The sequence below is a fragment of the Diorhabda carinulata genome, chromosome 6 (genome assembly GCF_026250575.1).
Source record: "Diorhabda carinulata isolate Delta chromosome 6, icDioCari1.1, whole genome shotgun sequence".
Classification (NCBI taxonomy): domain Eukaryota; kingdom Metazoa; phylum Arthropoda; class Insecta; order Coleoptera; family Chrysomelidae; genus Diorhabda; species Diorhabda carinulata.
Genome location: NC_079465.1, coordinates 23,208,782 through 23,219,999, shown reverse-complemented (window position 1 = coordinate 23,219,999; position 11,218 = coordinate 23,208,782). Strand labels below are relative to the sequence as shown.

The 11,218-nt window shown below is 29.3% G+C and overlaps 2 protein-coding genes across 4 annotated transcripts in view; one reads left to right on the top strand and one right to left on the bottom strand.

The window, feature by feature from the left end:
- Positions 1-27, bottom strand: part of LOC130894988 (probable G-protein coupled receptor CG31760) — an 82,399-nt gene extending 82,372 nt beyond the window's left edge. Inside the window, exon 1 of the mRNA XM_057802074.1 lies at positions 2-27. The gene's annotated coding sequence lies outside the window, so the exon portion shown is untranslated. The remainder of the gene's footprint in view (position 1) is intronic.
- Positions 28-2,673: 2,646 nt separating this feature from the next.
- On the top strand, positions 2,674-11,207 carry LOC130896030 (ubiquitin-like modifier-activating enzyme 1). Of its 3 annotated transcripts, none has more exons than XM_057803769.1 (7): positions 2,674-2,784; positions 3,313-4,438; positions 4,683-4,917; positions 4,975-5,171; positions 5,766-6,548; positions 8,721-8,997; positions 9,055-11,207. In XM_057803769.1, the coding sequence occupies exons 2-7, from the start codon at positions 3,389-3,391 to the stop codon at positions 9,549-9,551; spliced, it is 3,039 nt and encodes a 1,012-aa protein (XP_057659752.1). In that variant the 5' UTR covers positions 2,674-2,784; positions 3,313-3,388; the 3' UTR covers positions 9,552-11,207. The 3 variants fall into 3 exon arrangements, with proteins under 3 accessions (XP_057659752.1, XP_057659750.1, XP_057659751.1); XM_057803768.1 differs by lacking the exon at positions 2,674-2,784 and adding an exon at positions 2,898-2,999; XM_057803767.1 differs by having other exon boundaries at positions 2,698-4,438.
- Positions 11,208-11,218: the final 11 nt, after the last annotated feature.

Genomic DNA, 11,218 nt, shown 5'->3' with positions numbered 1-11,218 from the left:
CTCATTGGTATCAATAGTTTATTCTTCTCCATTATCACTATTTATCACTAGCACTAACCGAACCGCGGTGGTTGCGTTTCCACATTTATCACTGACATTAAGGCATACATCACATAATCATCCCCATAGCACTGACTTGTTAGTCCACTACGTTAGAGCAACCTCAAGCCAGTACTTGTCGTTTCTAGGGAACTAATTTTTCGAAAAAAATTAGCTTAACCCAACAGCCTCGTCCTCGTAGTCAAAGAAAATCTTACCGGAGTGCTCGAAAAGTCATTTGAGAGATAATCGCGTCAACATCAACAAAATCGGACATCCTGTATAATTAAAATATATCAACTAGATGTTGAATTTCGAATCTTTTATTTTTTTTTATATACTGTTAAAGTAATTAATCAAAAAATTAGTTATTAATACGAAGAAATTAAAAATAAAACAATTTCGAACGAAAATTGATAAAAATTATGTGAGATAAAAAATTTTGAATAATTCTGCGATTAAAAAATCTAATTTTGAAGATATCTTGTTGAACGGTGTCTCCCAAATTTGCGAACTGTTCTGAGTAATCCGGGAAATGTATTAAACGATTAAAAATTGATTAAATTGAAATGAATGAAAAGATTTTCTAAAAACTACGAGTCCTTATTGTACCCGAGGATAATCACGTGATCAACAATTATTCATTCCACACAAAAATTATATAAAAACAATCTGCTGCTCCCGCTGCCGCTTTTTCTTCGTCTCCGCCATCGACTTCTGCTCCTCCGAAGGTACACACTCTGATAGACCCTAATTTAAATTGATAATAATTTTCGAAAGTAACCTAACAACATCTATGGAATTTAATTAAAATTTTTCAATATTTCCGAAACTTTTTTGAATATTTTCAATTTTTTGATCGATTTTTTTCTATTCAAAACCTTCTTCGTTATTGCAAAAACAGTATTTGCAATTCTATGAGTATAATAAAATTTCATATCATTAAATATTTTAAAATTTAATTATATCTTGATTTTTCTGTCTCTAATTAAATATTTTTTTTATATATTGCGAAAAGAAATATTTTTAAATGTTTTTTTATGAATTTCTATTAATTTAAAAAAAATCTGCCCTATAATTCGACTCTAATCGCACCAGGACACCAGGAGAGGGAATAGGGAAACATCAACGATGCTGTAAAGTAAAAATTACCAGGCACGCTCGTGAAGTAACAAAAATAGTAAATTTCATCAAAATTAAATAAAAAAAAAAATTTATTGCATGGAATCTAATTTTTCAAAATATTCCCAGTCTCCCCCCTAAAATTGTACAAAACATTAAAATAAAATTGAAAATTTTTTGAATTTACGAATGTTAATATATTCACATGAAAAAATTCATAAAATTTTTAATCAAATTGTTAGAAAATTTGTAAAGTTTTGTAAAATTCTAATAAAATTGAGTAGAAACGTCGAAAAAATTGAAATAATTGTTTTACTATTTTTGTTAATCACCTCATCAACCACCTACCTTTACGTAACCGCCGATTTCGAATTAAAACGCACTTTATAACCTATAAGAGAAATAAAGAAACGTGTTAATATCAATCTTCATCATTGAATGGATAAAATCAATTTCAAAACATTTTTTTCAAATATTCTTCTAATTCTTAAGCTTCCCGTATTTTTCACAATAGAAATTGAAGAAATAATTAAGAAAACGAAGAAAATTAAAGTAAAAATCGTTTCACGATTAAAAAACCGTTATTATATTTTGAAAAAGTTTTTCCACAAACTTTTTTGCTTAGTAAGTTAAAAATAATGTGAAAAAAAAATAAATAAGTTTCTTTGTTGTGCTATGTACTTTTGGGACCACCCTCGTACGTTCATTAAAAATTAAATATATATATATATATATATATATATATATATATATATATATATATATATATATATATATATAAAACAACCCACTGTTGCTTTTTCTTCTTCTTTTTTATCTCCTTGTCATTTGTCCAATATTGTATTTCTAAAAATTTAAAGGAATATTGAATTTATTTATATTTATTTATTAAAATTATTTGAATATATTATAGTTTATTAAAATTATTTCATCACATGGCCGCATTTATGCTGAGACCAATGCACCTTAAGCACCGAATAATAAACACTACGTAAATTTCATTTTTACGTGAAACGTAATGAAGCTATACGATTTTATTTGTTTTTTTTTTGTTTTACAAAAGATTATGTTATCTTGTATAGTGAGAACCTTTTTCTTGAACAGGGCCTCATAGAAACGTTATGTATACAAAATAAATATAAATACCAAATGAAACAATCCCAAAAATTATAATTATCATAACAAAACAAATCTTGAAGTAAAAGGGTGCCATTTTGAAAAATGAATGTAACTTAAATATGGATTTTTGATCGATTGAACCCTTTTATATATATATATATATATATATATATATATATATATATATATATATATATATATATATAAACTAAAACTACCACTTATTCATATAAAACATTGAATATAAATGATAGAATTCAATTAATTTTCGTCAAAATTAAAAACAATCTCAATTTCAAAAATTCAATTTTCGATAATTGTCACACAGTACAACACATTATATATAAACGAACATAGGAAGACGACTATCTGTCAACTTTTTTCATAAAATTCAGCGTTGACTTTGTTGTAGCGTGCACTACGAATTAAGCATAAATCGATAGTCGATCAATTTTATGATCCAGGATCAATATTTAAACTACTGTTTTTATTTAAAACTCTGAGGTGCGTAATTTAAATAATAATGTATGTAATTTAAGAAATGGATCATTTTTATTAGCGCTTTTGCAAAATTGTAAACTTAGCTTAAGTTATAATCGCAAATAATGACATGTCATTTATACATAAATAAAAACTGTGTTAGTTTGACAATTCTGTTTTATCGTCCTTTATGTTATGTTACTCTAAAATTTCTAACCATACATTTTTCACATTTACAGGTAACGTAGTTTTCAGTATATCATCTCAAAATTTTATATTATTATCTATAATTAATTTAGTTACTTTATTGAAATAATTAATATAGTAAAAATAAAAATTTAGTGTTGGTGTTAGTTAAATTTAACAATTTTCTGCGCATGATTTAGATTCTGCGTGACAAATCTCTTTCTTTGTCGTTTGTCCATCATTCCGTTCATTTTTTAGCCTACGTTTTACATGTTGTGCCGGTTAAAAAAGTGATTATATGATTGTTTTAAGCGATAATATATAAAAGCAGACTCATAAAATTGTGTCTTTGTGTCCGATGTCTAGTGCTGGAATACCAGAGAGTTCCATTGATCCTCCAACTAAGAAACGGAAGCTTGACTCAAATATAGCTACCCCCGAAATGGCGAATAATGAAGCTTCTGGATCATCAAACACTGCTGATATCGACGAAGGACTTTACTCAAGACAACTTTACGTTTTGGGACATGATGCTATGCGTCGTATGGCGAATAGTGATGTACTAATATCAGGATTAAGTGGTTTGGGAGTTGAAATTGCAAAAAATGTGATCCTCGGTGGTGTCAAATCAGTGACTCTTCATGATGAGGCTGTTTGCACTATTCAAGATTTGTCGTCTCAGTTTTATTTAACTGAAGCCGATATTGGAAAAAATCGTGCGGAAGCTTGCTGTAAACAACTCTCCGAACTCAACACTTACGTTCCAACTAAAGCTTATGTAGGTTCCCTTAACGAAGATTTCGTCAAGAAATTTAGTGTCGTAGTTTTAACTGTAAGTACCCGAGCTGAACAGCTACGTATCGGCGAATTAACACACGAAAATAACATTGCCTTAATCGTAGCCGATACTAAAGGCTTATTTTCTCAAATTTTTTGTGATTTCGGTAGTTCTTTCACAGTCGTCGATGTAAATGGAGAATCTCCGGTATCGGCGATGATAGCAGATATATCTAGTGATGTAGAAAGTATAGTTACTTGTATTGATGACACGAGACACGGTATGGAAGATGGGGATTATGTTACTTTCTCAGAAGTGCAAGGCATGACAGAACTAAATAACTGTGAGCCAATTAAAATCAAAGTATTGGGACCTTACACTTTCAGTATCGGTGATACTAGTAAATTTTCAAAATACGTACGAGGTGGAATTGTAACTCAAGTTAAAATGCCCAAACAACTTCAGTTTAAATCGTTCAAGGATTCCTTACAAAATCCTGAATTTGTTATCGTCGATTATACTAAAATGGATCAAACAGTTCAACTTCATTTAGCTTTTACCGCTTTACACCAATTTGTTGAGAAGAATGGTAGATTACCGAAGCCTTGGAATGACGAAGACGCTGCAGAATTTGTTATTTTAGCCAAGGCTCTCGCTTCTAATGGTGACTCCAATACCGAAATTGATTGTGATTTACTCGAAACTTTTGCCAAGGTAATGTAGCATTTTAATTATAGTCCTTTTGTTTTTGATTGGTAAAATCGCTAAAAACTTAATTTTCTTGTTAGAAAGTGCAATTATTGCTGTCGTAAATCAAAGTTATATTCAACACGTTGACTGCCAAACAATTTTCACAATTAAAAAATTTAAATTCTTTTGAACAATATGACTAATGATTAAAAATTCGTTTGTGTCTAATAATAATAGATTATCCCTTTCCTTTATACTAATTTCCCAGATATCATCTGGTGATTTAAACCCTATGAACGCCACTGTTGGTGGTATAGTGGCCCAAGAAGTAATGAAAGCCTGTTCTGGTAAATTCCATCCGATTTATCAATGGATGTACTTTGATGCTATCGAATGCTTACCGAAAGATAAAACAGAAATTACAGAACAATTGGCAGCACCTAAAGGTACCAGATACGATGGACAAATAGCCGTATTTGGATCAGAATTTCAGAAAAAACTCGGTAAATAGAATTCACTTGGGATAAACTCGATTTGTTATTATATTTTTTTAAATTTAGCACAATTGAAGTACTTTGTTGTTGGAGCCGGTGCTATAGGATGTGAACTGTTGAAAAATTTTGCTATGATGGGAATAGGAACAGAAGGACAAGTTACTGTTACAGATATGGATCTAATTGAGAAATCTAATTTGAATAGACAGTTTCTGTTTAGACCTCACAATGTTCAACAATCGAAATCTGCTACGGCTGCAAAGGTATGTACCATTTAAATTGTTTTTTGTGTGTTTTTAACCTCAAAATTGATTTAGTAACTTGCTAACTTTCCTCTCGAATTCTAATAAAAATTTTATCTTCAGCTGAATTCATAAAATAAAGTTTTTCATTGCATTTTTGATAGTTTTTCATTAAATATTTTTTGTCTATGGTCCTTGATATATTGAAAAAAACTTCTATTTGTTGGATCTATTGGACATCATCAGTAAATTCATGATTTTCCTGAATCTTTTTTTTTTTCAAATATTAACAAAAATCTTGTTTGGGCACATATCTAAAGTTATAAAATGATAATAAATTTGTGATTCATTACAAATTCATAATTTTTTTGTCTCCTTATCCATTTTTTACTAAATTTAACTTTTCTAAACACCTGATGACTTGAAATGAATATTTTTCTCTGGTTTTTTTTGATATTTTCTACAACTTTCCTTCCTCTCGAATTCTTATAATCGGTTCTATAACTGAGTTCAAAAAATGGAAAATTTTTCTTTTTATCTCTTTTTCACAACATTTTCTTCATTTTTCTGTTTTTTATTTTAACGATTTTTTATCAAAATAAAAAATATGTGTAGGTCATAAAGAAAATGAACCCGGATATAAATATCGTAGCTCACGAAAATAGAGTTGGACCCGAAACTGAAAACGTCTACAACGACGATTTCTTCGAAAATTTGGACGGCGTCGCCAACGCTCTGGATAACGTAGACGCTAGAATTTACATGGACAGAAGATGCGTCTATTATCGTAAACCTCTGTTAGAATCTGGCACGCTCGGTACTAAGGGTAACACACAGGTCGTGGTACCTTTCCTTTCGGAATCGTACAGTTCCTCTCAAGATCCCCCCGAAAAGAGCATTCCGATTTGTACTTTAAAGAACTTCCCCAACGCCATCGAACACACTCTGCAATGGGCCAGAGATATGTTTGAAGGTTTATTCAAACAGAACGCCGAAAACGCTTCTCAATATTTAACCGATCCAGATTTCATTGATAGAACTCTTAAATTACCTGGTGTACAACCCTTGGAGGTATTGGAATCCGTTAAATCAGCTTTGATCGACGAAAGACCGAAAGATTTCAACGATTGCGTAGCTTGGGCGCGCAACCATTGGCAAGAACAGTATTCCAATCAAATAAGGCAGCTTTTGTTCAATTTCCCACCGGATCAATTGACCAGTACGGGACAATTGTTTTGGTCGGGACCGAAGAGATGTCCTGAACCGCTCACCTTTGATGTGAACAATCCTTTACATTTGGATTATGTTGTGGCAGCTGCTAATTTGAAAGCTGCCGTATATGGTATACCTTCCAATAGAAACAGGGATTATGTCGCTCGAGTTGTTGAAAAAGTCAAAGTGAGTATGGAATTTTTTTTATAAAATTTATTAAAGTGAAGTTAAGATACGATAGTTTTTTTTCTAATTTTACATTTTATGGTGATACAAATGCTTCCGATTGTCTCTTGACGTTGTAAAATGAAATATTTTTTTAATATTTTGTTGTTTTTTTATACAAATTTTGTGTGTTTATCCTAGTGAAGATTTTGTAAATTTTATCAAAAATTCTATATTTTGTCATTTTTCTTGTAATTTTTATTCAAATTTTGTCTAATCGTTATTCTAAAAGACTTTTCTTTGTATTTTTGATAGTGTCTGCAAGTTTATTATTTTTCTTTGTGGATGAGGACTTGAAATGAAAACTTTTCTATATTATTTTTCAAATTACCTGTAAATTTTTTTCATTTTTTTGTTTTCTTCCCTAAATTTTAACCCTAATTTTTTTGTCTTTACCTGAATTGATAATATGAAACTTTTCTTCACATTTTTGATCATTTTTGGAGGTACTTTGTTCAAATTTTACCAAATAGTTTGTTTATGTCTTAAAAATTAAACTTTTTTGGAAATACTTGATTTTTTATATCTTCTCATCAAGTGTTAACAAAAATCTTGTTTAGTCATGTACCTGAGGTTATATAATAAAAAATATTTGAAATTAAATTAAAACTGTAACATTTTTTGGTCGATTTCTTTTATTTTTTTATTTATTTTGATACCAGATGACTTGTAATGTAGACCTTTCTCTTATAATTTGATATATTTTGCATATTTCTTGATTTTTTTATTTTCTTTTTCAAAATTTAATGAAAATTACTTGTTGGTTATCTACTTGAAGTTATAAAATGAAAATTTGTCGTTTTTCTTCGCCTTTTTATACTTTTTTAATAAATTTTGCTTATCCAGACACCCGGTGGTTTGTAAAGAAGACTTTTATTCATTATTTTTCCACTTTTTATGACATTTATTTTTATGAATTGTTGTCATTTGCAATGTTTTTCGGCCGACTCTTCTAATTTTGGTTTCTTCTTAAAGTTTATCAAAAATATTGTTCGGTCATTCTCTCGAGCTAAAGTAAAATGAAAACTTTGTCATTTTCTTTATGTTTTCCCCTTGTTTTCCCCTAAAATCTTGTTTAACTACCTTTTTGAGATTATTAAATAAAAACTTTTCCTTTTTTATTGCCTTTTCGTCAATTTCAATGATATTTTACATTTATGCTTAAAATTTTATTGTAAGATATTTTCTGTAGTTTTCTTTTTCTCTCTCTCAAATTTTGATCAAAATTTTGATTTTTCCTACTCCCGGAAAGTTTTTCCTTGTTTTTTGATGTTTCCAGTGAAATTGTTATTTTTTTGTTGGTTTTTGTCTTATGTTTACTAAAATTTTGTTCGATTATCTTCTCGAGATTATTAAATGACATTTTCTATGGTTTTCCGTGCTTTTCCTCCAATCTTAACCAATTCTGTATGATCAATCTTGTATGATCAAGTACCTGAGGTTTTAACGTGCAGATTTTCCTCTGGTTTTTAAAGTTCCTTTTGAAACTTTTCAATTTTTTCGTTATTTTCTTTAAATTTTAACAAAAATGTTGATTTTTCGTGCTCCTGGGGTCATAAGAACAAAGTTATCCCTTGTTTTTTGATATTTCAAGTGAAATTTCTATTTTTTGTTGGTTTTTATCTTATGTTATGACATTTTCTTCAATTTCACATGTTTTTCTGTGCTTTTCCTCCAATATTTACCAAACCTTGTATGATCAAGTACCTGAGGTTTTAACGTGCAGATTTTCCTCTGGTTTTTAAAGTTTCTTTTGAATACTTTTCAATTTTTTCGTTATTTTCTTTAAATTTTAACAGAAATGTTGATTTTTCGTGCTCCTGGGGTCATAAGATCAAAGTTTTTCTCTGTTTTTTGATAATTTAATTAAAATTTTGACCAAAATCTAGTTCTAATATCTCTTTGAGGTTATAAAATGGAAACTTCTTTGCCTCTCCTCTATTAAATTTGCAAATAAATTTTATTTCTACATTTTTTTTGTCCTCTTCCTCTAATTTCAATCAAATTTTGTTGAATTCCAATCTATTTTATGGCAATTTTAGGTTCTATTAATTTTTTCGTCCTAGGAATTTTATTGTTTTTTTTTTTATTCTAATTCAATGAATTTAATAAATGAAATTATCAAAATTCCAGGTACCGGAATTCGTACCGAAATCAGGTGTGAAAATAGCCGAAACCGATTCTCAATTAGCAATGAACGGTAGCAACGTCGATTTGGATCGAGTAACTCAAATCAAAGAAGAATTACCATCATCCGAAGAATTGGGCGGATTACGTCTCACCCCGTTAGAATTCGAAAAAGACGACGACACCAATTTCCACATGGATTTCATAGTGGCGGCTTCGAATTTGAGAGCCGCCAATTACAAAATCCCCTCAGCCGATAGACACAAATCCAAATTGATAGCCGGTCAGTAACTCGAAATGTCAAACATTGACATTTTTTTTTAATTTATCAAATTTTTAGGTAAAATTATCCCGGCAATAGCGACAACGACTTCGGTGGTGGCGGGTTTGGTTTGTTTGGAACTGTACAAACTGGCTAGAGGCATCGAAAGTTTGGAACCGTTCAAAAACGGTTTCGTGAATTTGGCTCTGCCGTTTTTCGGTTTTTCCGAGCCGATAGCGGCACCGAAAATGGAATATTCCGGTAACGAATGGACACTTTGGGATCGATTCGAAGTCCAAGGGGAAATGACACTGCGCGAATTTTTGGAATATTTCAAAGAGAAACACGGTCTCGAGATAACGATGTTATCTCAAGGTGTTTGTATGTTGTATTCGTTCTTCATGGCTAAAGCTAAAGCTCAAGAACGTTTCGGATTGACCATGTCCGAAGTGGTTAGAAGGGTATCGAAGAAGAAGTTGGAGCCTCACGTCAAGGCGTTGGTGTTCGAATTGTGTTGTAACGACGCGAACGGCGAGGACGTCGAAGTACCGTACGTTAAATATAATTTGTGTTGAATAAAATTAATAAAAAACGAAAAAAAAAATAGAAAAAATGAAATTTTGGATCAGTTTCCGGGTCGAAAGAAAATTTAGAATATTTCGGATTGTTTTTTCACTATTTCTTATTAAAATAAAGTTTTTTGGTGTTTATGTTTTTTTCCATTTAATGCATTTATTATTAATTAATTGTTGGTGAATAATTGGCGGACTGAAAAACTCAAATGTGATCATTTCCAAATTTGAAAAATATTCGCTCCCAAAAAATGTTTTCCTCCTATTTTTTTGACACTTTTTTAGTTTTGCTATGTCATTTTCCTTAAATTATAACAAAAATCTTGTTTCAAATCAATTGAATTAAAGTTTTTGTGTACTTTTACATTTGGTTTTGTTTTAATCCTAATTTTTTAGTTAATCAAAGTTTTGTTAGTTTTTGACATTTTTTTGTATCTTCATTGTCATTTTTATATCATTTTCCACCAATGTTATCAACAATTTTGTTTATTCTTGCTCCTGAGTCCATAAAATCAAAGCTTTCTTCAGTTTTTTGACATTTTGGAGAGGAAATACTCTTTTTGGTAGCCCTTAATTTAGAAAACATAAGTTTTCCTTTGTTTTTTCAATTTGCATCTTGTTTTTTTATCATTCTATTCAAATTTGAACAAAACTGTTATTTTTTCGTGCTCCTTGGTTCATAAAACCAAAGTTTTTCTTATTTTTTTTACATCCTTTTGAATTTTCATCTTAATTTTTTTATTTTCCTAAAATTGTAACAAAAATCTCGTTTTCTCACTCACGAATACATAATTACTGACGTTTAAAGTAGGTTTATGTTTTCCACTAAAATTTTGTTCGATAACCTTGAGTCCAACGATTTTTGCTTTCAGTCATTTTCATCACTTTTTTTGTCATTTTAATCAAATTTTATCATAATTTTTAATTGTTTTTGTTACTGAGATCCTGAAATAGAAATTTTTGATGTTCTCTGCAATTTTGTATCATTTTTCTCCACTCACCAACAAACCTTGTGCCATCACTTTCTTCTTTACTCTCCAAGTAAAAGAAAAACTTTATCATTTTATGTGTTTTTCTACTGAAATCTTGTTCAATTGACGTTTTATTTAAATTCCATAGATTTTTAATCATATTTCAAGCTTCACGAAGAGTTTTTTTAGTTCGCCTCATCATATATCAAAATAATTTAACATAATGAATGAGAACGTCATCTTATTAACAGCATAATTTGAAAAAAAAATACAAATATCAGTTGGATATGAAATTTACCAAGAAACTGATCTATGTACGACTGGACATTGTGATCTTTTGAATTATTTAATAAACGATGCGATTTAATCTAATTTCGAACCAGATTATAAATAAGATGATGTTTAGCATTTAAATGCGTTGATGCAATATATATATATATATATATATATATATATATATATATATATATATATATATATATATATATATATATATATATATATATATATATATATATATATATATATATATATATATATATATATATATATATATATATATATATTAACTTTGTAGGGATTCTCGTTATTTATATATGAAATGAACAAAAAAATGTAGTTCGCAAGGTAACAGTTATTATTTTCTTAAATATTTTCATGTGTGAAATTAAAATTAATATTTACAAAAGTGTTTATTCA

Excerpts from the sequence above, each read along its gene's own strand:
- LOC130896030 (XM_057803767.1), top strand. The coding sequence starts at position 3,305 with ATGTCTAGTGCTGGAATACCAGAGAGTTCCATTGATCCTCCAACTAAG. Across the intron at positions 4,439-4,682 it reads TACTCGAAACTTTTGCCAAG|ATATCATCTGGTGATTTAAA; the intron begins GTAATGTAGCAT and ends CTAATTTCCCAG. Across the intron at positions 6,549-8,720 it reads GAGTTGTTGAAAAAGTCAAA|GTACCGGAATTCGTACCGAA; the intron begins GTGAGTATGGAA and ends TCAAAATTCCAG.